Source organism: Branchiostoma lanceolatum, chromosome 18, assembly GCF_035083965.1.
Source record: "Branchiostoma lanceolatum isolate klBraLanc5 chromosome 18, klBraLanc5.hap2, whole genome shotgun sequence".
NCBI lineage: Eukaryota > Metazoa > Chordata > Leptocardii > Amphioxiformes > Branchiostomatidae > Branchiostoma > Branchiostoma lanceolatum.
The window spans coordinates 3,052,432-3,079,741 of NC_089739.1; the positions used below are offsets into that span (position 1 = coordinate 3,052,432).

At 40.7% G+C, this 27,310-nt stretch overlaps 1 protein-coding gene across 1 annotated transcript; it reads left to right on the plus strand.

The window, feature by feature from the left end:
- Window positions 1–170: 170 nt before the first annotated feature.
- Window positions 171–25,495, plus strand: LOC136423915 (DENN domain-containing protein 3-like). Its single transcript, XM_066412306.1, has 30 exons — window positions 171–332; window positions 1,396–1,687; window positions 1,915–2,242; window positions 2,594–2,718; window positions 3,006–3,151; window positions 3,698–3,806; window positions 4,529–4,726; window positions 5,387–5,527; window positions 6,939–7,057; window positions 7,575–7,730; window positions 8,449–8,551; window positions 9,415–9,551; window positions 9,931–10,079; window positions 10,563–10,609; window positions 10,978–11,111; window positions 11,728–11,921; window positions 12,821–12,922; window positions 13,271–13,317; window positions 13,846–13,979; window positions 14,602–14,726; window positions 14,859–14,957; window positions 16,693–16,814; window positions 17,597–17,662; window positions 18,162–18,240; window positions 19,122–19,249; window positions 20,527–20,678; window positions 21,800–21,936; window positions 23,142–23,263; window positions 23,533–23,655; window positions 24,816–25,495. The coding sequence occupies exons 2-30, from the start codon at window positions 1,586–1,588 to the stop codon at window positions 24,990–24,992; spliced, it is 3,801 nt and encodes a 1,266-aa protein (XP_066268403.1). The 5' UTR covers window positions 171–332; window positions 1,396–1,585; the 3' UTR covers window positions 24,993–25,495.
- Window positions 25,496–27,310: the final 1,815 nt, after the last annotated feature.

The window sequence follows — 27,310 nt, forward strand, 5'->3', positions numbered from 1 at the left end:
TTCCTAAATCTACAAACAATGCAAAAAATATATAAATCATACAACCAAAATAGAGAAAGTATTTGAATTCAACCTATAAGATAATGAATCATTGAATCAAATAAAATGTTTTACACTTTTATTGTTGAGGATAAGGCACTTATATTGGAACATTGAACAGCTGACTTTTTTCTAGGCTAAAGGTCAAAGGTTGATCACGAGTTGTTGATGAAGTTTCAGTTTTGACACCAGCTAGGAAGATGTTAAGGTTTCGGTCTATTATTTCCGTCTGATGACTCGTGACTGTTGTATTCAGATGTTTCCGTGTTCAAGTCTTCATTTTCTATGCACAGGTAAGTTTTTACCTTTCCTCTTTTTGCAGTTCGTATGAAAATAGAGACCGACAGTCGACAGGTGTTGTTCTGTTAAATATTAAATCATACTCAAGTACACTAAACTCAATGCCTACCAAAACTGGAAGAACCCTGAGACGTCTCCAAACTGCCCTAACTGCGACGCCCCGGAGACTACCAACCACTTCCTGTACCACTGCGCCCGCTATGAAAGGGAAAGACACCAAATGCTGCTGGAGATCGAAAGCACATACGAGACCTACGGCACGCCAGCGGAGAACAGACACACGGACATCGTCACTCTAGCTGGAATGAGAGAAGACCTCACAGACGTAATCAACACACAGATGTACAGAACATTCTCCCAGTACATCGAGAGCACTCGCAGATTCGACGTGCTCAACTGAAACACACCCAGCAACACGCTACCTCAAGTCACCAAGTGCTAATAAAAACCTAGCGAGAAATCAACAAGAACTGAAACCTAGCGACCAGCACAGCACCTGGAGACCATGTCTAACGAAATAATAGACGTTAAACAAGGACAACAACAACAACAACAACAAGTATGACAATCGTGTCATAAATTACAGCTAGGGTTTTGCGTTAGACAGAACATGTAGTAAGCCACTGTCTCAGCTTTTAAGGTTTCTTGACCCTATGGTTTCATTTGGATATAAAATTTCACTTCAACACTTGAATGCAAGAGCTGGAGTTCGAGGTAACGTTACATATAATTGTTTTTGTTGTAACTTGTTGTCTATCCAAGGAGATTTCAATTTTATCACTATATCAGTCTTGTGTCTATTCGTCAGTGTTCTTATCATGTGTTTTTGAAATTGTCAAAATTCACAGGCAGGGAAATATTGGCATACATTCTCGGTGTACATTCTCATAATTTTTGTTGCGTGACATGACACTGGAAGGGTGACAAACTCACAGTGACAAAGGTACCTGAGTACTAGTATAAGGGAGTGAAGTCTGCCATCTCTGATTGCCTCTATGGCATACAGGAAATAATGATAAGCCATCACATGTTGTCCACATTTTCTATCTTTTTCAGGAATGTTCTGAAAGACTTAAGTTGCTGCTTGTGACTGTGTGAGTGAGTTCTCGGTGTAACAGTTTGGTATCGAACCCGGGCTCCCAGCGCACAAACCCAACGCACTTACCACTTGTAAGGCTAAAAGGTCCGGGCCAGTTAGACTGGTCAGTAAGTCAGGTGCTTGAACCACACTCACATCGGGACAAAGATGGGGTCGTCAGGCAAACTTCACAACAGTCTGATGGAGATACTGGTGGTAGTGGGGATGGACCAGCACACAGGACTGGTACCTGATAACTTACCTGTGCAGGTAGGAACACCTGTTTACACCTGTATCTGCACACACCTGGTGATAGTTACTGTCAGATGCCACTTTTGTATCCTTAACCTTTTCCCTGCTGCCTAACTCTGTAACCGATAGGGAATCAGGTGCCAAACGGCTACTTCAGTGTGCTAAAGGTTGAATAGAAAAATTTTTCACATTGTTATCAAGAATGTTTTGTAAAAATCTGACTTTTTAAATTCCTTTTCTTACAGTCGTCAGAGAGACTACCGGGGTCCTTGCCACTCTTCACGACAGCGTTTGAACCCCAAGTCTTGGCGGCCTGCGCGCACGAAGTTGCCAACTTTCCCAACTCCTCCTCCATCTTCGATTCAATGGCGTCCTTTACCACTTCCACGTGGTCCTCCACGATACCCCCCTCCCCAGCCAGGGGGGTGTCCTCCAGTATCCCCCCCTCGGGCAAGGGGGTGAAGACCAGGAGGAGTCAGTCGCTGAGGAGACTCACTCCCACTGGGAAACACTCTGTTGCACTTCCTGTGGGGTCAGATGTCATTTCCGCCCTACCTCCACTCTGTCTGCCTGGTATGGCATTGTTTAATGTTGTGTTTTAAAAGTTGAAGAATTACTTTCTGAAAAGCCCTTTATTATTGTTGTTACAATGTGTTTAATAGACCTATTTAGTATGGAAAGGGTTTGTGCTATGCCTCTATGTCTTCCTGGGCTTTCGTAGTATTTTTTACCAAGAGCGACTACTAAGTAAATCTTTCACTGTTCACCAATCAAGCTTCAACTTTGTGGAAGATTCTTTCTAACTTTTCCAGTTAATCTCAGATGAATTTGTCAGTAGATTCAACTATTATAATAATGAAAGTAGTATGTTTCTTCTCCATATTCTTTCTAAATGTATTTAATGAATCTGTTCATATTGTACAGGGAATGCGTATGTTTACAAAGACCGACCGAAGGACCACGTACACTACCTCGTACTGACGGATATCTCTGGTGCCCACTCATATGCCACTGTCTACACTTTCTATAGAAAATTCCTGGCCAGTCAGGTAAGAATTATAGTTTTTCTTTTTTAATACCCAAATATAAAAAGAATCTGTCGTGACATACTGTTTACTGTGTCCATTTTCTTCTCTCTTTCTCTCTCTCTCTGTCTCTCTTTCTGTCTGTCTGTCTGTCTCTCTCTCTCTCTCTCTCTAGATCTCTCTCTCTTTCTCTCTCTCTCTCCATCTCCAATTTTATGTCTTTTAATCCCCATCATATGGTTGAATCTTGTTTGCATTCCTTGCTAACTCAAAAACATGAGTTGTGATAATCATGATCAATATCTATTTAGGTTAGGGGAAAGTCGGAGTATACCATACGGGCCGTTCCACTGAACGACGCGGGGGAGGAAGGAACCAAGATCTGTTTTGTTCCCCTGTGCTGCTGTATGGTTTCCAGAGCTCCATACTTCTTTACTATGAGAGATTGCCTTACTTGGTAGGTCAACAATTCATCTTTCCTGAGTTTTTACCCTAATGAAAAATGGAGGTATAGTTTTTACTCTGTGTGTGTGTGTGTGCTCTCATGTCCAGCGGAATATCTTAAGAATCTCTGAATGAATTACGATGATATTTGGTACATGGGTCGGTGTTGTGAACCCGACAGCCAAGGCCTCCTGGTGGCCGACCTTGGTACTGCAGCAGAACTTCTGGTTTTTGTATCTTTGTTTCTGGACTTGTTGTGGTCTTGATTTCTTGTTTAGATCCTCTGGTTTCAAATTAAATATTATAATACTAGTAAAGTTGACTTCAAAAGAGAACTAGACTCAAATGTATATATTTTTTACTCATTGTTCTTTTAAAGCTTGTTAAGACATTGCATGTTGTTAGATTTCTTTTTTCAAAAATGGGCAGAAGCTTAATTTTGACTACTAGTAGATAATTTGTGTCGTAAATGTTTATCAAATGTTTCCACATGCTCAATAGAGTCACCAGCTAACAAAAAAACAAACAAAGCCGTCTTGTTTAACTTCTGCCCCCACAGCCTGGTGCAGCAGCTACACAAAGATGTGCGGACCATGGAGATGGTGGTGGCAGAGTTCAGCTCCAATCTGGCCCTGGTGCCATACCCGCCTCCGGGACAACTGGCCATTGTAAGTACATGTGCATGTATGTATTGAATGAAGATGGTAAGAAATGAACTTGAATGAACAGATGCATGAATGAAAGAAGGAATGAATGAATGTGACTTTGAATGAGTGAATAAATCAATGAATCAACGAATGGAATGATGGATGGATTAGTGGAAGATCAAACGAACATACCGAATGAATGAACAAATGAACAAACAAATGAAAGATACATGAGTGGCCGAGACTGCTGAGAATGAGAGGACATGCTTCAACACTATCCCTTCCTCAGTTTATCCATGCTGAAAACCTCAATCCTTTTTCAATATTGTCTTCATTCCTTTCTATCAAACACAGCCACTGGTTCTGGACACACCTCTACACTATCCCTTCCTCAGTTTAGACATGTACAAAAAGTATCAGGGGTTTTTCTAGAAAAATTGAATAAGAGGGAGCACACACAGGCGAGGTAGCAAATTCTATATATTTATGGAAGAATCCATTGCTGAGTGAAGGCTGTATGCTGCAGGATATTAAGGTAAAATCTGAATTCCACAAGGGGGTGCTGGGCTGAAACAAGAGGGTGCAGCGCCCCTCTTTCCTGATTTAGATGAACCCCTGCAGTATGTTCAGTTAGCACATAAGGAGTCGTAGAAACAATAAGGAAACGGTTGTGGATGCACAAAAACCTTAATTAGTTTTCATCCACAGTAACGTTTTAATTTGTTTTTATTCCTTTATGACAGTCGTTCCAGTTGAACAAGTTCCTGGTGACCGTCCCTCCGCCCGCGGACCCAGACCGACGAGTTCTGGACATGCCGCTACACTATCCCTTCCTCAGCTTCTCATTGGACGCCATTTTGACCTTGGTGGCCTGCATCCTGACTGAGCAGAGAATCGTATTCCTGGCCTCAGATTACGCACTCCTCACTATTGTCATGGAGGTAGGCTTGGATAAGTAGTCAAGATGATTTTGAATATATTACTATTTGTCTTTTAGACTTACTGATAAGAATTATTTTAGTCATTCCTAGATTGAAACCAAACATTCAGTAACAGTCTAAGGAAAGTTTAAGTCCTTCCGATACCATACGTGGTGCAAAGGGCAGTGCACATCTCCATTCTATATACACGTATTGCCCTTGGGCCACACAACGTTGGCCAAGCACTGTGAGTTCAAGAGGATTAGTCTACTGGTAGTGGTGTTTGTTCAATTATCATACTCTTAAATGCTGAGTGCTGAATGTATCATTTTCAAAGTCTTTGGTATATGTTGGCCATTCAGATGTGAATTATGATGATTTACTGTAAGTCTTGAAACTTTTGCGGTGATTACATTTTGTGCTATTTGCAGTGACCTCTCCCCCTAGAATTCATGACAACAAAAATTGTTTCAACGGCAAATTCAAAAACACTGAGGAAAACCTCTTTATCTCTCACACTCACTCACTCACTATCCGGTTTAATGTCTTCTTTTCCCCATCATCTGGGGGTTTGACGTGCTTGCATGCTGATGGGGGAGCTCCTACAGAGAAATTTATAAGGCCACTGGGAAAATTGATTAATTTACAGTTCAAGTATGTCCTTTTGTCGTTGTTTTGCAGAGTTTGTTGACGTACGTGCAGCCGTTTGTGTGGCACAACGTTTACGTGCCTGTGCTGTCCAACTCCATGGTGGACCTGGTGGAGGCTCCCGGAGTCTTCATGATGGGCTGTCACGTCTCACACAGGGAGAAAATCATCAAGGTATACATAGAGACTGAGTCAAAGTTTTTCCTCACATAATCCCCATAAAGACCTAGGAATACAACTCTCCTATTGGTTAATCTGCTTATTGATTGTCATTCTCTTATTGGTTGAACTGTCAAGTGGGATGGACGCTTCAGGATCAGTCTACTCCTTTCACTTCAAAATGCCTCAATGTTGCCAAAGCATATAATTCTTTTATGCAGAGAGCTCAGGCTGAGTGTGATTAAATTTCCCTCCTCAACATTGTATGCAAAATGACTATAGTCCCCATCTTTGATCTACACATGTATGCATTCTCCATCTACTAACATAATTCCACCAGGTTGCATATCCTCCATCCCAAAAAATGTGTCTAAAGAGATCTCCAATGCAACTTCCCCCAGTATAATGCACATGAAAAACCTTGGGGGTGCTGCACTAGAGATATCTGAAATACACAGTGTTTTTCAAATCGGGGTCTTACATGACTAACCTATGTCTAGCAGGTAAATATTATTGAATAGGAGGTTACCAAGATAGCAGTCTGTGATGTCTATCTACTGTTACTAACTGTTGCCTTCTCATGCTGCTTTGCTGCTTTTAATCATGTGTTTTTCTTAACTTCTCTCTCATCCTACTTCGAAATATTCTTTAATATTCTTCTTTAACTTTTACTCTTTTCTGCCTCCAAGTTGACAGAAACAATCTGGGTGAGTCTGTGATTTTCAAATCTTATCCTTTTCAATAACTCCTTGGGGATCTAAGCTATCGAAATCAACGAAAATGAAGTACAATGATTTATTAAAAGTATGATTATGTAGGCTGTAAAATGCAGTGAAATTATGTAGTTTGATTTTAGTATCAGATTTACAATTTAGCCTCTAATCCATCATATTTTGGTTTGCACTGATCACGATCACTTCCATGCAGAATAGTCTGGCACCATTCCCCATTGAATCCTTTGGCCCCAGCTTCCTTCTTTATTTCAGGGATTAAATATACACAAGACAACTTTATGAATTTGTATCTCCGAACCGATGTAATGGGGGATGACCTTTAGAATGCCTATTTGAACTTCATTATCACGCCGTCTAACTTGTGATGCAGTCTCAGCCAATCAGAACTCCGGCCTGTATTTTTAGGCAAATGTTGAAATGTCAATCATTTTTCTATCAACAAGTGCCAGTCTATTCGGGAGCAAATGAAGCTAGGAAAGAATGGATACCTGAGGCTATATATCTATCACAATTATATAAGTCTTCTTCTAATTATGTCCTCCTCAATTGAAGTGAATCATGATGCTTTTTCAAGTAGCTGGTAGTGCAATGTGGCTTTGCCATGGCTCACGTTACACACATACATATGAAATATATCATAAATCATCATATAACTGTACAGTTAAGAATGTTTTATCCCACACATATTGCAGGTCCCAGGGATTGTGGTTGCAGATATCCAGTCTGGTGAGGTTCTGATGGCTGACTGTCACATGGACAACTCAGAACTCCCCTGTTTCCCACGGGCAGCTGCAGAGTTCTTCAAAGAAAAGTGAAGTAGCTTTTCATTTGGATTTTTGTTGTTATTCAATTATTTTTTAGTAAAGGAAACCCAATCAATTTTAGGGCCCGAAAATCAGATTTTGAAAGTCAAGTTATTTAGTCATTTCTTTACCTGATTAGTTCAAACAACACTATCACAATGTATAACAACGTCCACAATGCAAAAATATGACGTTGTTGTGATGTGAGAACTCACTGAAAATCGTGGCCAGAGTTTTTTTAGGCTTGCGAAACTAAGGGGATCATCGATTTTGCGGGGTTTTAAAATGCACAAAGTATGAAGTTATTACGCAAATGTGCTATACATATAAATGTCACTATGATATACATTTGTATTTCAGCATTTTTTCATTTGCTCATTCTTTCATTCATCCATTCACTCAATTACATTAATTCAGTCAGTCATTCATTTATTGCTCTGAATTTTGTATTGTACCGTCATATGTACTATGTTCCTATTGATAATTTATTCTAATAAAGAATAAAGAATAAGGAATGTATTCCAGGTGCGGTACCATGAAGTTCCAGTATGACTTCTCCTGCCTGCATGCCCCCACCCCCACGTCTGTGGAGGAGGCTCGTCGACACAGGGACGCCTGGCAGCAGGAACTCAGCAGGGACATACAGACAGCCTTCCTGCAGACTATGGTCAGACTCTTCAGGTAAGACCCAGATAGCTTCGCCTATGATCATCAGGCGTTTTTCTAGAAGTAGAAAAAGATTGCAAGGGAGCGAAGCGACCAAGCGGAGGGATGGTGTGGAAGGGGGGTTTTCTCCCTTCCTTAGTGTGTGTTTTAGAAAATTTAAAGTTAAAATGGGGCATTCTATGCCTTCCGGAGGGGGGAATTACTGTCAGACAGGTCACAGTTGAAGACTGTGGCCACATGTGACCTAGCAACATCCCTGGTCAATCAGAATTTTATGCTTGTCAGAGAATCTGCTCCCCAGGGTAAGGGGGCGATGGTCAGGGCATGAGGGCACTCTGCTCCTGTTCCTCTCTTTACTTTAGATGAACGGTTAACCCTGATCATGATTTAACTCTTTAGACCTGGACCTTGCTTAAAGTAGGAGTGGCCTATGACTGATTGAACCCTTTATGGGGGCCGGTAAACACTGACAATGCATCAAAATTATAGTGTTCAAAAGCATAATGTGTCTTACCAAAAATGATTGTAATTCTATATACCAGCAGTTCATTCTTGTTCACAAAATGGTTTAAACAACCATAGAAAACACAAAATCAGTTCATGATTCCTTCTAAACTGAAGAAAAAACTCCTTTGGAAAATTTACCTTACAGATTTTTCTCAAGCATGTATCTCTTTATTTGCAAGTTTGTATGTTTAAAAGAAACCAAATTGATTTGATATGCATATTTCAGGGATGTGAAGGAGTATGTGAGCACCGTCAACCATCGCAGGTATCTAAACAAGGACAAGTTCCTAGCAGCCCAGGAGGACGGGGACCAGCCATTCTTCAGAGAGGTAGGGGGACGTACTGAATGTAGTTTATCTCCCATGGTGGAATATCTTTAATTGTTATATACTGAGTGCATGTGAGTCTATGATAGCCTGGTATATAGTAGTATGGTCCAGTTTTCTCCTACCCTTGGGGAATAGTGGGAGGGACTACATGATTGGTTTATTCTCTGAGAGAAAAAACATGTACTGTAATTCTTGTTTCTTTCACTGTAACTTTATGTTCACTGTTTTCATGGTTACCTCTGTACCATGCACTTATCATCACCGTTAAAAAAAACCTGTTATTAGGATTCCTTCACACATCCGTTCTGTAAATCACTTGCCACCATCGTGAAGTTAAAGTTCGATGAAAATGTCCATTTCCCTTACACCATGAAATTTTGCTGCCATGACGATAAAGTGAATTACAGTAATATTATAATTTATATATATATATATATATATATATATATGTGTGTGTGTGTGTGTGTGTGTGCACATGTGTAAACAGCATTTAAAGGACATGATGAACCATAAATGAAGTTTACGAAACATTGTCTTGAATTGCTCAGTATGTGTCGTCTGTTTCTGAGATTTGTAGTAGATCATTGACAATAACTACATTGTAACCTATCTTCCAGGTGTGCCAGTCGCACATGTTTAAGAAGTTCCTCCAGGACAGGATGGTAGTACATCATTGACAAGAACTGCCCTCTCTTCCAGGTGTGCCAGTCGCCCATGTCTAAGAAGTTCCTCCAGGACAGGATGGTAGTACATCATTGACAAGAACTATCCTTTCTTCCAGGTGTGCCAGTCGCACATGTTTAAGAAGTTCCTCCAGGACATGACGTTAGTAGATCATTGACAAGAACTGCCCTCTCTTCCAGGTGTGCCAGTCGCACATGTTTAAGAAGTTCCTCCAGGACAGAATGGACCAGAAGAGAGACTACTACTCCATCATGGAAGAGACCATGCAGTGGCAGGGGGAGGAGAAGGATCAGGTCCCCGAAAACAAACTCATCAGGTTCGGGCTAATAATAATACAAAGTAAACTTAACTAAATGCTTAGAAATACTAACTTATTACAACTGATTTCAAATTTTGTGTTTTTCTTCCTCTTCTTCCGTTTCAAACAAATGAGGTCACTGACCTGAATCACACAGCTGTCACCATGGTTACTGATAAAGTAGCAGACACAATGTGGTATTCGATTACATTATGTAGCAAGTGGCAGAATAGAGCTGTGCATAACTACATTTTTGTAATATCTTTAATGTATTTGTCCTTTGAATGCACTGTATTTAAACGTTTATGCTTAGAGGACAACTGTACACATTTGCCATTGTGTTTTTTGTTACCCACAAAATATGAAATTTTCTTATCTTTTCCATTGTTTATCACAGGAGACGTAAGATTAGTGCCAACTCTCCTGGGCAGAAGAACCGAAGGTCAGGGGTTGTGAACTTTGGCCTAGAGGTCAACGGCCCCACCTGTACCTTTCAACTGCCGACTTTTACCCAGGCTCACCGAAAGACAGACAAAACAACTCCTGGTGAGACAAAGTTTTCACTTTGTGTTCTGTGGGAAAAAACTTGACACTGATCTCGACCAGTTTAGCTTGTTGAAGAGTTAATCTTCCAATGGTCATGCCGTAGAATACAGACGCTATATGTACAGTATCTACATGCTCATTGTACATTTAGAGTCCTGTATCTGCATTCGTCAAATACAATGAACAGTGGACCAAGGCATAACATCCTTTCGTTAGGACTGCAATCCTTTCCGGTAGCAGACATACCAGGTAAATAACAACAGCTGGGATTCAAACTCCGAACCTCTTGGTCCAAAGGCTGGATTGCTAACCATTGGACTACCTATTACACTCTCTTTGTAACTTTGTATGTTGAAAGCAATGTTGACAACAGACAAAATATCAATTTTAAAGCCCTTTTAGCTTACCAATGTTTAACATGTATGTAGGGTAAACTGAATGTACATATCTTGTTGTGACCTTTCTTTCTGACTATTTCTACAGCTCACTTCTACGAAAGCTGCATACAGAAACTGACCAACTATTTAGAGGTACCACATTCATTTTCCATTAGAACCACATATGAATACACTGTCAGCATTGAGGTTTGTTTTCTGTACTATTCCCTTCCACAATTGTCCCTTAGTTTGTAAAAAGTTCCAAATTTTTTAACGGTGAAAAGTGTCATATTCCTTTCTTCCAGCTTTCACTTTGAAAACAATAATTTATGATGTCAAAACAAAACAAAATGTTGAAATCTTTCATTTTGAAGTCTAACAGTCAGTCTTATTTTGTTACAGTCATGTTAGATACAAATGTTAAGAACTGTTGATACTAGATCTGCCAGCCAATCAAGCAAGGCATCATACTTTCAGATTGTTATCCCTGCCCTTGGTGCTGAAGTTGTTATTGCTTACAGAACTGTGAACCTTCCCTCCGAGCGCCTTACCTGTACCTGCGGGGGATGTTGTACGCAGCGGAAGACTCGTCCCTCACTGCCCTGGAAGACTTCCACAACCTCTGTTCAGTCGATGTCAAGCTCTTCCCAGCAGAGTGAGTACTGATTAAGTAGGAAAGCAACATTTGTGAGCAAATACAGCACATTTCACCCATTCCTCCCTATACAAAAATGGCCTGTTCCAAAGTCACACCTGAGCAAAACCGAAATATTCCAAATACTTCTTTCCAAAAATGATCTATCGCAAAGTCATCCCAGCCCAAATTGAGCTTTCGCAATATGACCTCTATACATCAATGGACTCTTCCACAGCCAACCCCATGTATGAACAATTAAAAAAACTTACTCTAAAAAATTGATCACCCCAGTCCAAATCGCATTTGAAAAGAAAACTCCCTCCATGCAAGAATGGATTCTTCCAGCCCGCATTCCCAGTCCGAAAACGCTTGTCACTTATCAAATGTCCTTCTGTGCAAAGAATAGACTCCTCCAGTGGTACCTCAACGTAAAATTACAATGGAAATGCATATTTGCAGCGTCATGATTGGTGATAGCTGTGAAAATAAACCACCACAAACAATTCAAAACACACCGTAATCGTAGTAAACGGTGACCTGTTTGTTCCAGACATGTGCAGGGCATCATTAACAGTCTGAGTGTTTATTCCAGACATGTGCAGGGCATCATTAACAGTCTGAGTGTTTATTTCAGACATGTGCAGGGCATCATTAACAGTCTGAGTGAGGTGGAGAGGAGCCAGTTGGAACAGAAGGGGCTGTACAAGGGCGGGCCCATGGAGCGTAAAACCATGCTGGGGAAACTGCGTAGGATGAGCACCGAGATCGACAGAGGTCAAGGGTTAATCATCGCCCTGGACTTCGACCAGCTACCTCAGAGGGACGTGGGTAGGTTTGTTTGTTTGTTTTTTCAGACCCTTGTAGCGCCTAGTGGCACATGGCAAGTGTCCTTGCTGTTTCAGTAGGTGGATATACTTTTTACAGGGAAGGGTTGCTAGCCCTTCCACTTTAACGTGCTTGGGGCACCTCCTCAAACATGGGATCCCCCAGTTTTACGTCTCTTCCCATAGAGGGGTGCAGCCCCAACCGAGATGCCCTTACGAGGATTGAACCGGGGTCTCCCAGCTATCAACTACCCTCTCCAAATTTGGTTGTTCAGGAGAGGGTCAATGCCCCATTGGGACTGAAAAAAGTGGTTGCTGGTTGGGGAAGACAATTGGTTGCTTGGGAGAGGGTCTTAACTATGTAAAAATGGACGGGACTGTTTCAATGTGTCCTTTGAAGGCAGGTGGTTGCCTGCGCCAGGAGGTTGCTAGACCAGGTTTGACTGTAATTTGAACCAGGAGCTTAACTGTGAGGCTGCTACCAGTTGAGCTACAGAGACATTCCTGACATGGGTAAAGGGAATGTAAAGAAAGCTTTGAACTATATATACAGTCAACCATGTCTATGGTGCCCACTCGAGGGGCATGAAGAAAAATGTCAAAGTAGGCAGGTGGCCACTATGGACATGTACAGGATTCTCAATGCTTAGGTCAATGGGAAAATAATCTAACGAAGCATCAAAAAGTGACCACAATTGGTGTGGTCCTAATCCAGGGGTTTGACTGTACAGAGAAATGACTGTAATCTTTAGGATGCAGCAAACTGTACTCCTTGGTCAGAAAACTAATGTGACATGTTATCTGTCTATTTGGCCAGTTTCTACTCTTTCCAGCCATCTCTGGAGCCTGGTAGAGGCTACATAGTATATAACCTTTCTTACCTCCTTTGTTTACTTATTTCAGATCTCCATGAGTTCAGTAAACATATCCGCCTGCTGGACATCGCTGTGGACAGTGAAGTTATCGAGAGGCTGTTCCAGTCCCTGACTCTCGAAGACACAAATTGTAAGGAAGCATATTCCTTCATCATTATTGTATTCACAGAAAGTATTGACAATTCCATGATAAAGCATGTTATCAGAGTATAGCCGATATAACCACCCTTCAGCATAACACACCAGCTTCGAGGGCATGTGGTGCAGCAGCATCTGGTTATATTACACTGATCAGCCTGTGGCACCTAACCTTTGTACATCTAGCTGTAAACGTTGTATGAAGCTATCGAGTGAGGATACCCCTACTGTACTTGCAAGTTGCATGGTAGCAACGAGTTCCACTCTGTGATTGCATATCATTTTACATTTTAGGGGGGAAAAATGATTGTTGAACTGAAATCTTATTTTTCGTTTTCAGATCTTGATCCAGACACATTTTCAATCTTCTATGACTGTTGGAAAGAGGTAACAATTATAGATTGCATATCATTTTATATTTTGTTGCAAAATATTGGGAGCTTTCATACATTTTATTGTGTTATGAATCAAGATTTCTTCATTACTTGCTTGATATCACCTTTGATAAGGCAAGAAATATGTTTTTTTTATGAAAGGCTGAACTATGCGCAAAGTAGTTAGATTGCTGACTGCAGTGAAAAGGAATTGAATTTTTTTCATTTTTTCATTGTCCTTTTTTTTCAAGACACATGAAAACAACAAGAATGTAAGTTTTACAATGGTGATCAGCCTGTCTTGCTTCTTTTTTCTTTTTTTTTTTAACTTTTTTTTTTGCTTTTTTAAGCATCCACATAGTCAAATAAACATTGCCTTACATAGGCTTTGGGTTATTTCAAATTGAAAGCAATTAGAGGTCTGATCCAAAGCATGGTGGTAATTGCTTTAATTTGTGTACAGAGTTAGTGGATAAAAAATTATTTATGATGCTACGTTTTCTGTTTTTTCTGAACCCTTGTTCTCTGCTTTTACGTACAGACAGAACTGGACAACGGTAGGGTGGCATGTCAACTGCCCGAGGACTGTCTCACTCGTGAAGAGGGGGTGCTGAAAGTCTCCAGGCTTATGCGCTGTGACCTAGGAACTGGCAGGCTCATTCTCACTCACAAAAGGTAAGATTTGAAAATTAATTAAGTTTCACCATTAGGGATTAAAAAGGGAAGATTCATTGCTGTGTGAAGATGGATGTTGTTTATTCATGATGTTTGTTTCTGTTTTGTGCTACAGTATTGTTTTGAACACATTCAAGTTGGTCACGGATATTAGGGGGTGTTTCCATTGGGTTTCCTCTGTGTCTCCTTCAATCACACATAATGGGAACATAGGGGAAACACATTCCAGTATGTTTACACTATGTCACTGAGGTTTCGAAGGGACTTAAAAAAACCCAAAGCATTCTTTCCACTTACCATAAAATTAATTGGTTGCTATTACATTATTATTTTTTAATGATCTCAGACTTTAAATTGGGGTCATTTTTTTATAGGCCATTCTCTTCCTATTCTTTTTGCATTAGCTTTAGAGATTTGAGTTCTGAATATGATATTATGTGATATCAAAAGATAGAATTATTCTGTGGATTTAGACTGTTTTTCAGGACAGAAGACAGAATTGAGGACTTTTGGGTTATTTTTTCTACTGTAATTTGTTACTCTCAGATTTAAAAATTTTGTAGTCAATTTTTTTTAGCTCTGGGTTCTTATCTTTAAAATGAATTTTTGTGTGTGTATTTAGACTGTTGTTCAGAACAGGAGACAGAACTGAGGAGGTTGTGCGTATCCGAGACATCGAGAATCTTGAGAAGTTTCAACACAACACTGTCTTAACCTCCGCTGATGCTCTCAAGATATACAGCAAAGGTCTGGACTGTCAGTCATGTCTTGTAGGGATTTTCATTTACTTGTACTTGCAATTAGCCTATGGGCAGGAATTTGCAATAAACTTTCTATAATGTATGTAATTATGTAAATCCCCCCTCCCACTATAAACAGTGGATGGGCGGACTCCATTCTCAGCCATCCTGAAGGAGGAGAGGAACCAGTGGTTCATGCTGGTTCTGGAGCTGTGGTGTGGCAGGAACATCGCAGAAGGTGGGTGGCATCAGATTTAATGATAATGATAATAATAATTCAACGGTTCTTGGTGGCAAATGTGCTAGATGTTGGCACATCGGCAACCAAATCCGCAGTGTGTTTTTTGGCACACAGTTTGACAGATTAAGAGGCTCGGTGGGCGTCACTCCACCGTCCTGGAAGTTAAGTGCCTTTCCCAAGGGCAAAAGGTCGGGGCATGGTGAGTATTGAACTTGGGACCTATTGATTCCGAGTTCAACGCTCTAACCGTTACGCCCAGCTGACTTCACTTCAGATCTCTTACTGGCTCAGAATAAACGAATTTGAACCATGCAAACCAACGAAGAGATTTGGTCAAAAATTCTGGTGGTAAAGTTTTTTACAGTAAATGTAGTTTACCAACTCAGATGATTTTTCATGTTAAATGTATGATACAACACTGTGTATTCAGTATTGCCCGAACAGTCTGATTTCCCATGATGTATTTATTACTCCGGGAAGGAGGAATACCTCCTTCTGGGAGTATTGGGAATGCATTTGTTTGCGCGTTCGCAGCTATAACTCACGATCCCATTGTCGCATTGGTGTGTAACTTGGCATATCGTTTGCCTGGTTCGGCATGGTGATGCACAATGTCTTTCTTTCGCCGTAACTACTTTTATCGTCAATGCAATATCGAAATTGCACCCCTATAATTAATGGTAAGGGCCACTGCCTTGGCATAGCGACCATGTTATAACCCGTTACGCTTGACTGCAATACTTCAGGCAGATACGGGGTACGAAAATTTCCTACTTGCTATGATCGTATAGTCACTGTTACATTGTAAAATAGACAACGTGCATCACCACACGCACCCTAGCTAGTGATATACCAAGTTACATACCAATGCGGCAACAGGAATTGTGAGTTTTCGCTGCGAACATGTGCCGAGTGAGCTTCAGTCTGTGTATTAAGTATGCCGTGTACAATCGCAGGTCGCATACTAGTTTGGCGCACGAGACGGCCGTCGCACATTTACGCACAGTGTGAAAATGGGATATCTCTGGACCTTCAAACTTCTCACACTTGTAGTTTGTAATGCGGAGGCTGTGACAATATAAAACGTTTACGCAGGGGATGAAAGATTGTTAAGATATCTCTCTCAGAATAGTACGCGCAGGCCGCGGCCAGACTGTGTCACTTCCGGGTGTTTTCAAAGATCCGGTGACCTTTGACCTTCGAGAAATGTTACGATAATACAAATAGACCGATAGCTATAGATCAGGCATGCCTGCAATAAATTGTGGAAAGAGAATTCACTGCATATTTGTGATTTCTGAAACATTTTAGTTGTAAGGCTGAATGGTTCGTGGATCTTCAAAAGAAGCCATCTAGATCTAAATTTGTGACTTTTCCCGGAATTTCTAGATCCTATCTGTGCCATGTTGTAAAAACGTACTTTTCAGCAGGTTGACCCCTCCTGTATTGAAAGAAAAAGATAAATAAACACATTTTCTTTACTTGCTATAAAACACTACTTGGACTGTACAATTTTGTGTGGGTCAATATTTTTACTTCTTTAATAACCGCTTATCAAAAATGCACTTTTCACATAGTCTCTACCAGACATCAAGATCCATTTGCTTACAGCTGAGCAGGTCACTAGCAAAGGAAATGAACAAACACCTCACCCAAAATTTACAGACTATAAATACTTCACGGAGAATTGTGTCCTACGGACTCTTGTTATTCATTTGGACCACGTTTGTAGGAACCAAGGACTCTCAGGTTGTGCACCAGGCTGCCCAGAACGTCCTGCTGATCAACGCTGTAGTTCTGAGTGGGGATTATGAGGAGTGCGCTCACTTTGAAGGGGTGGAGAAGGCTGCCGAGGTAAGTTTTAGTTTTAATTATTGATAATATTAGTCTTTATTGCATATTCCTGCCCAGATGGGCTAAATGCACAGATAACCACACATTGTCTAGAGGACAAAATGTAAAACATGAAAACTAAAATGCAACATTCTAACATTACAAAGTAAAAACAAACAAACTATATAGTTTCAGTTTTGATCATTAAAATCAACCTGCGTGTTGCAATAAATTCACATGAAATACGCTGACATTAACAATGGTGCTGAACTCATTCATCACAAAACATTAAGTCAATGCATTAAATATGGTACAGTGCAATGTATATCTTCACATGAAATCGATATGTCATATTATCAGCTTTAAAACTCAATGTGAGTCATATTTCTAGAGATGCATACAATCACCATGTTCTACTAGACTACTTTTCTTGTCTTACAGCACAGATAGAAGTGAGCAATGTTTTGTTTCGCACTTCATTTTTTGTTAAAGTCTGTTTTTAGAACCATAAATGTTTTCATCAGATTTATGAATTAATCAGGTTTGAAAGGTGTTTGCATACAACCAAGACATTTTTTACCTGCCATCGTTTTAGTAGTCCTTCAGCTACCTTTCTTAATGCAATACTGACCGGTTCTGCTAGGAGGCACTGCAGTGACAAAGATGCAGTCCCAAATGTGACTATGCTTGTATCTGAACTGTGTTCTGCTACCTTAATAAGACATAACAGACAGTCCAGGTCATGGGTTCAATGGAAGAGGCTATTAATTTACAGGGAGGTATTGTTTTGGGTATGTCTACAGAATCTCTGCTACTTCACCAAGAGACGTAAGGAGGGGAAAGACAACCTTCCTGAAGAGACAACTCAGGTATAGGACAAAAAATACAGTAATTCTACATCACTCTTTAAATAGGACCGCTGCTTGTTTCTTTGAATAAGGCCATGTTGATTTGATTATATGGATGACATCCATATGTGCATCAAGTTTTGTCCGTTTAAAAAAAATGGCTTTGGACCAATACTGTAGAAAGCAGACGCAAAATGAGAAAATATATTCTGCAAATTGCAAAAAGGACATTGGAAAACGGATACTAATGTCAGAGAATGCCAATTTAAGTCAATTCTAAAGTCAAAGAAGATGTGAAAGAACAAAAATGATGAGTCCATTTTTCAGGATACCTTACTACTCAGATTTCATAATAAATGCGCCAAAATTTTTTTTTGTTATTCCTGCGCTCAGTTTTGGGCTTCCTAGAAGATGTCATCCATATACAAATCAACATGGCCTAAGTTCACATTTTGAAGCTTTAAGGATGCGAGGGCTATATTGTAAGACTGTCTCATGAGTTTTTTGTTTCGTTTTTTAGGTGCTGATTCAGAGAGTGAACCCATCATCTGGTGAATCAGTGAGAAACACAGTTGAAGCACTTCTGTATACATCAGGGGGTGAGGAAGAGTTCCAATTCACATCTATTGTTCTACTTTTACTACATAGCATAGCATAACATAATGTACAGCATGTGAGATGTGATGTCCTAACTCTCAGGCTGTCCACGGTTAGTGCCATTTGTCAGTGACTTATAACCATAGTTTGGTTTGATATCGGCCTGTGTTGGCAGTGACTGGCCCTCTTTGAATTTATAACTTAAATGTTAAGTGAGAAAGACATAATTTCTCAACGGAAAATGAAGGAGCTAGAAGGTCTTTGACTGCAGACGAGTTGGAATGTACAGAAGGAAATGGAGCACAGTGCTCCTAGGCAGAAATTGAGATGCCTCCATATCCAGATTTGTGTAGAATATGTTCAACCAATTCTACATTTGTGTCAAATTTGGTGCAATTAGACAAAAGTGCACAATTCAGCTAATTTTTTTAAGCTATGCAGCTGGACCAGGCATTTAGCTAGACATGCGTCCATGCGTCAATTGGACGCATGATACTAAAATAACAAGGAAATTGGACACCCTCTTTTTCAGCTGGACGTACCTGTTTCCCTGGTAATTACAGACACATGTGGCTGTGTTACAGTGTCACTCAGATGCTTTAGTCCTACCAGACACTGGGACAGCATGAAAACTGATTGACATGCAAAGCTACCCTGAAATCGTTAATCCATAGAGCCCATTTGGAGACAGAGAGGGAACCAGCAGTTTTTCGTGCTCAAAATGGTCTGCTAAAAGTATGATAAGAGAACACACGTAACCCCCGCATCATAGCAGCAACACCCCACCCCCACCCCCACCCCATTTTGGACCCCTTGTCTATAAATCCTAGCTAAAAGCCTGCGCTGGACTATACCTAATAATTAATTTGTGTTGTAACTGCAGACAACAGTAAGGGCGACAACAGGAGCTCTCCCCAGCTGTGGTGTGCCATGGGGTCGGGTCAGGTCAAAGTGTACGATGCCAGCACCTGGATCTGTGACCAGCAGTTCATTCAGGCCAACAACAGAGTGGTAAGTGGTAAATGAGTACCTAGCTCATCTAGGGTTAGGGACGTCCCTTGGATAGGACGTTAAATGGAGGTCCCGTGTTTCAGGAGAGTCCCACCTTGAGCATGTTAAAGGAACCCACCACACCTTTCAAAAAAGAGTAGGGGCATGCCCCGGTGTGAGTGGATCAAAACATTCCGGCCTGAATGGGGTAGGGAATTACCTGAGCAGCCTGCTTCTCCATGGTTCAGTGAAGTCATGCTTGTCTCGAGCATTAATGTTTCTGACCTAGGGCGAAGAGATGCTGCTACAGTAAGAATTAGTTCAGTGCTTTGATGATTGGCCCCCTACGGCCTTGCACTGAGCGAGTTTCGTTTAAAAAAAAAGAGTGGAAAGCCCATTAGGGCCGCGTATGGCTGATCAGATGAATATCGGGGTATCAGTACAATACCACGAAAATCATTAACTAGGTATATGTCAAAATGTCAGAAAATCAACATATACCAGCACTATATTTGACTAAATGAATGGCTGATATAGTGCCAGAGCTTGCAGAAATCCTCATGTTGAGGAGGCCGCTGCTGGCTTGGATGCTGCTGTCAATCAATTTTGGTTGTTCGGGGGAGGGTGAAGGCCCATTTGGGACTCAAAAAATGTGGTTGCTGGTTGGGGAAGACAGGTGGTTGCTTGGGAGAGGGTGTTAACTATGTAAAAAGGACGGGACTGTTTCAATGTGTCCTTTGAAGGCAGGTGGTTGCCTGCGCCAGGTGGTTGCTCGACCAGGTTTGACTGTATATGTCAAAATGCCAGAAAATCAATATACCAGCACTGTACTTGAACAGACTATCTGTCAAGTATATAATGTTTTGACTAATTTTTTTTCCTAAAACCAATGGCATTGCCCTACTTACCACAAAGATAAGAATTTAGCACTGGAAAAGGATGAAAACATTGAATGAGCATTGGAATGAGCACCATCATGGATTTGAGATCCTCTCAAAAGCGTGGGTTCTCTTCATAAAATTTCTGAAGTCTGAATAGTCATTCGATTAATCTTTTATTTGCATGTTTCTGTCATCAGATTGGTAGAAGATAGGATATTGTAGTTTTCTTTTCACACAACCAGTAAAGTTTCACCTGCTGACGTTTCGATGTCTGTCAGACACCTTCCTCGGAATCTCTGACTGGAGTGCTGCTTCTCACCGCTATAAGTAGTCCAAGTAGGTGGCGCTTTTGCGGCAAGAACACTGAGGTACGGCTGTACATGTATATTATACTAACCAAATTGGTTTCTTTTTCAGTGTTGCCTGTTGGCTGTGGGTACAGAACAAGTCTGGGCTGGCTCCTTCGACACGACCATCTACGTCATCGACATCCAGACACACACCGCAAACAAACAGCTCTTGGACCATGTGGACATGGTCTCGGACTTGACCATCTCACCAGAACTGAGGTAAGTTTCAAATTCCTCCAAAAATGTCCCAGACTTGGAAAACCAAACAAAAGCCAACATTTGCACAAAAATTGGACTTACCCAAATTTTCAACTGTACAACACCAGTCTCTGTCAAGGAATGAGCAATCCACCGCTGAGATGACGTCACGTTATGCAGATAAGACACGTGACTCGGTGAGCAGTGAATCATAGGTTGCAGCAAATCTGTAGTGCCCCCGTCTCTAACGTGCATAACATGACATCATCTCAGCGGTGGATTGCTCATTTCTTGACAAAGACTGGTGTTGTACAGTCAAAAATTTGGGTAAGTCTAATTTTAGTGTTGTAAAACTTGTTTCAGAAAGAACTTTGTTCTTCAGATAGAAATGTGTGTTTACAGTGTAATATAGCGCATATTGAAAGTTGTGTGTAAGTAGAGTACTCCCCTAGCTTTCTGAGAAATGTACTCTGCGCATGACACGTGTGTATGCTAATCCTGTACAAGGCTGTGCAAGACGGCACTAGGCTCTCCATTGCCCCTGCGACTGTTACTCCTTTACCACATCCCTTATGACTAATCTTGAAGATGTTGAGAAACGTATAAAATTAGGAACACAGTATGTTAGACAAGACCGACCGACTTGAGGAATAGGCAGGAGAGAACATGTGAGTTTGGAATAATGATCGTTTCTCGGCCACGGCAACAACTGGAGTCTGTCTTCACTTTTTCCATCAGAGAACCTCTCTCTGCTATTCCTTACATACAGCACGATGTGGAACGCTGCTACCCTACAGAAGCAGGGGCAGATCTGGCTGAAGAAAGTCCACAGACTCGTGTCAATCAAACCAGCGCGCGCATGGAGAAAATGCAATAATGGCAAATTTGGTATCGTGATACAAACTTGAAGCTTACATCATACACCCTCCTAAAAGCAGGACCCCTATCACTCGATTTGTTGGCTCACTCGCGTAGAGGCCCTGCTCTTTAGCCCTGGTAGACACGGTTCTGGCGCCGGCGCCACCAAAACAGCCTCAGCCAATCAGAGGGTTTGCTAAACCTCATCTAGAGCAAAAGGGCAAAGGACGCAAAAATAAATGCATTTACAGTATTAACCATCAGATAAAAATGTGTGTTTACAGCACGGTGTACAGTGCCAGTCTGAACGGGCAGATCATCCTGTGGAGCGCTGCTACTCTACAGAAGCAGGGACAGGTCTGGCTGAAGAACGTCCACAGACTCGTGTCAATCAAACTGGTGGGAGAGAACCTCTGGTGCTGTAAGTACAGGACTATTGCGTCTGTTTATTATGTTGGTGTGTGCCCTGAGCTATTTGAATACACTGTCAATAGATCTAGAGAAGCAGGAAGTGAGTCGGATGATGGTGTCAGACTTGCAGGAGTGGCAGAAAGTAGAGTTCAGAGAAGGTAAAACTGGATGTTGATCGGAAGAATGTCTACAGACTCGTGTCAATCAAACTGGTGGGAGAGAACCTCTGGTGCTGTAAGTGCAGGGCTTTGTCTTTGTTTGCTTGTGTTTCGCCAAAAATAGTTACTCAAGCAACTGGATAAAATATTGAAACAGTCCGACGTTTCAGACAGCATCCGCTATCTTTCGTCAGTGACTAAGGATAGGACTGGAGAAAGCGGTTTTATGCCAAAACTCTGAATAGATATGATAATGTATATAAATATGTAATGGTATTCAAAATCTAATTCGTTTGATAAATGAACTTCAATAAAGAAGACATAAGAGAAAGTAAACATTTCACAGAGGTTTGAAAGTTTTGAACTGTTGTTGCCCGTGGTGCTGAAACTAAGGATGTTGTGATTCTGTTCCATCATTCAGTGACTTCTGTAAATGCAGAAGTGTTCGCAGTGGTTTTATGTTCGCGGTTTTCACGGCTACCGTTTCACTGCTAACTTAAAACCACCGTGAACATTTTTGTCCAGTACTGTAGCAGTATGTGACTATAGCCCTGCCGCAAACTTAAAACCACTGCAAGCACCCCATTTTCGCCCTAGCCAAAATAAAAACCACGAGAACTTAAATGTATCATAAACCGTGATGGGTAAGGGATATACTGTAAAATGCAGAAAAGTTTGCAGGGATTTAATTTCGAGGTAGTGACAAATTTGAGTGTTGGCGGTGGTTTTGAGTTCGCATTTGAAACAATAGTAGCTCTATATTCACACAATGGAACGGCTTTTCGCGGTGGTTTTAAGTTGTGGTTAAGAGTTCACAGCAAAAACTGCAAACATTTCTGCCTTTACAGTAGTCTCAGTCACATTTGGATCCACATTCTACACATTGCAGCAGCGACACCTAGCTGCAGTTTGAAGTAGAAGCAGTTAGTATTGCCCTGAAGACGATGACAGATGGTCACTGAAACATCAGCTGTTGTAACTCTTGGTTGTGAATAAAGAATTTTGTTTCTCGATTACAGTAACTGTTACTAGATTAAACATGACCTCCACCCTGCAGGTACAAAGAAGGCTCTGCTGTTGGTGAACAGAGGAGGTGAGACGCTCCACACCCTGGAAATGCACGATGAAGGAAGCTCACCCCTACAGATAGAATGCTTCCTACTCTCACAAGACGGAATGGTAGGAACTGTCTAGCAATTTTTTTGATACTTTGTGTGTGTGTGTGTGTGTGTTTGTGTGCGAGAGTGTGCGTTTGTGTGTGCGTGCAAGTGTGTGTGTGCATGCGTGCATATGCATGGGTGTGTGTACATGTATGTGTGTGTGTGTGTGTGTGCGCATGCATGTGTGCATGCATGTGTGCGTGTGTGTGGTGTGTGTATGAACCCAGCAAATAACCCAGCCGTGCATTGCATTAAAGAATTATAAACTCCTGTGTATGAACCCATCAGATCTGGGCAGCCAGTGGTAACAACGGGAGGCTGACTGTGTGGGACAGTTATGACTACAGCGTGGTGAAGACCATCAGTGTTTCCTGTAGAGGCTTCAGCAAGATGGTACAAACTCAGGGCAAGGTAGGCCTCACTTACATCTAATTCTTCTGCTAATTCTGTGTTAGGAGGTAGGGAGAAAATATAGTGTTCATGGTGGTTTTGAGTGTGTGTTTGAACAATAGTAACGCTGCAGTCACACAATGGAACGGCTTTTAGCGGTGGTTTTAAGTTCACGGCAAAGAGTTCACCGCAAAAACCACAAACATAAAACCATCTTCTGTTCATCATCATATCTTGTCGCTCCAGTTCTGTATCCGCTGACGGACAGTCTGGTTGGCCTCTCGTAGACCGTTGTCAGTGCATGTTGTGCCAAGTTGTATGAATGACATTAGATAATAATTCTAAAGATAATATTCTTCATAACATCTTCTGTTAATTCTGTCTGTGTTAGGCTATGTTGATTTGAATATGTGAACGACATTGGTATGTGCATCAATTTTTGTCCATTTCCCCCCCAAAAAAACATTTTTTGCCATACTGTACATGTAAGTCGTGCAAAGAAGCAACAAAATTGGTAGATATGCGCCGTGAATTGCAAAAGAATAATTATGAAGACCATCAGTGTGCCCTGTAGAGGCTTCAGCAAAATGGTGCAGACTCAGGGCAAGGGTAGCTTCACTTACATCTTCTGTTAATTCTGTGTTAGGAGGTAAGGAGAAAATGTAGTGTTCACAGTGGTTTTGAGTTCGTGTTTGAACAATAGTAACGCTGCAGTCACACAATGGAACGGCTTTTAGCGGTGGTTTTAAGTTCATGGCAAAGAGTTCACTGCAAAAACCACAAACATAAAACCATCTTCTGTTCATCATCATATCTTGTCTTCTGTTAGTTCTGTGTTAGGAGGTAAGGAGAAAATGCAGTGTTCACTTTTCTGCATTTACAGTACATTACATTTTTTAACAGATACTTTGTAATCCAGGTAATAAGATACACTAAATGACTGTAAAAAAAGAACTGACTCATTAATAATTACAACCTTGTCTTGAATTCGTCTTCTACATTTGTATTGAACCATCCAAAAATTGTCTTCACCTCATTAATATATCAATTCAGAGTTCTGGTATGAAATCCGGAAACTAGCAGCATGTAAAGGTTCGAATTCGAAAAAGGAAGTAAAAGTTGCATTGCTGTTATACAATGATACTCTGATGTTTATCATCATACAAGTTTGTACTTTCTAGATCTGGGTGGGTGGCAAGTGTGGCAACATCCACATCTTTAACCAGGGGACGTACGCCGAGGAGAAGGAACTGGTGGCCCACGAGGACGCCATACGCTCCATGTGCGCCGCCTTCGACAGATACATCATGACCGGATCAGGCTCCAAGGATGGCAAGATCGCTATCTGGAGAGTTTGATTGTCACGTTGATTGACTGGTGGCTCACGAGGACGCCATACGCTCCATGTGCGCCGCCTTCGACAGATACATCATGACCGGATCGGGCTCCAAGGACGGCAAGATCGCTATCTGGAGAGTCTAGATTTGCCGTTGTGCACCCGCCTCTAGCAGGTTGATTGGCTGAAAGCTGTTTGGTGGTGACTTCACCAATACCTCAAATCAGGGGAAAAGAGCAGGGCTGATGCTGGGAGGGTTTGCCGAGCGAGGATTCAGCCCTACGAGAGGAGGGTGTTGTTGTGATGACTCTGACTGGTAAAAAAATTAAAGCTGAAAACAAGAAACTTTAAGGCTACATTTGCAAGCTAATACATAATGTTTACCTTCACATAATATAGCCTGACAAACTACTGCTCTATTTATTCTTAGTTAAACATTCATATATATATGGGGACCAGCCCCTCCAGCTCTGTCCTGCCACTTGCTACATAATGTAATCTAACACCACAGGGTGTCTGCTACACCTCCAGTAACCATGCTGACAGCTCTGTCCTGCCACTTGCTACATAATGTAATCTAACACCACAGGGTGTCTGCTACACCTCCAGTAACCATGGTGACAACCAGCCCCTCCAGCTCTGTCCTGCCACTTGCCACATAATGTAATCTAACACCACAGGGAGCCTGCTACTTTACCAGTAACCATGGTGACAGCAGTCTGGTCCTTATTTGTTAAGATCGGAAAAACAAACTGAGCAAAAACAATGTTTTTTTTCCCTTTCATGAAGGTAAACATATCTATGAAACTTCAAATTTGTGCTCTTTGGCTATGACTCCCCAATAGAGATTAGTTTTTATGGCACATGTACCAAGATTTAGGCAAATAGGTAAAGGCCAACCACCCAGGTAATAAGATACAAAAGTTGTATTGCAAACGTGTTAGATTTTGAAAATGGTCAGACATTTAAATGTTAAACCGTTTACAAAATCTATCCAGTTGCTTGGGTAACTTTTGTACTATGCATTTTATAATGATTCTATTATTCAAAAGTGAAAAAAAATCAAACCTTTTGCATCTGGATGTTTTATGTTGTAAATTGTTGCACAGTGTATATAATGTGTGATTGAACTCCTATTTTGCAAAGCTCTTTATAACTAGTCCTATTGTAACATCAGATTGAATGATGAAATTATCTTAGTATGGAATTCATATACGGAACGATGTAGTATATCTATATGGCATGGCCAAGATGTATATGCTAAGGTTCAATGCAAGTTTTGTAAATTTGACCATTTATAGTTCTGCAATTAAGTTTAACACTTCAGAACTATACTGCACATGTACTTGAAAGAAATGTTTTTATGGCTTTGTGACTTCCTTTATAAATGTCATTTCTCACGGAAAATTTGTTTATAATGACTTCATTATATTTGGTACATGATAATGTGCTTTGAAAATATGTTAATTCTTGGACAATGCTGTCATGATGATTATTGTAAATGGATCGTTTTAATTTGTTGCAGTCTTACAATCAAGATCTTGTGAAATACAATGTCAGTATGGAATTTTATCAGTCATTGTTTCATGTTTTGTTTTTCAGTAAAACACACCACAAATTAAATGGACAACAGGTTACATTTGTACATGCATGATTTATTTCTTGTAGCTGACAAGGAGAAAACGAAGCATATGTTATCCAGCAACTTACATAACATTATGTACAATTTTAACTCAACTCACACCAAATAAACTATAATCATCTATTGCTCGTTGATATATATACACAAGCTGGATTGTATGGCATTGCATACATGTAGCTGCAAGTGAAATTCACTGTTAAACAGAAAACAACTGGAAAATACCCATTTTAACCCCAAAATTACACAGACATTTCCTTTTTCTCAACATTGCTAGCCAGTTTAACCCTTAAAAACCTAATGTATAGTTTCACCTGCATCTATAGTCTACAAAACAGTACAATAATTAATATGACTTCTTGTACTACAAACTTCATAACAGTTAAACAAAATGCAACAATGGCAAACTTTTCCTTTGACTCAAGTTTGAAAACAAAGTGCCAAAAACATTTCAAGTCTATTATGACAATAGATGTACCACAGGTCAAATACCAGTGACAGATATTTGACTCATTTTCTTATAAAATGAAGTGGATAACAATAAATCGATCAATGAATCAATCAATAAACAAATCTAAGAAGACAATATGACCTTATAAAACCTTTATTCATCAAACTTCAGCCACTATACTGAACCACAACCATGTCATAACCAATATCTAAGGTTGCAAGCACTTCTTAAAAGTCTTTACCTGAAGAAG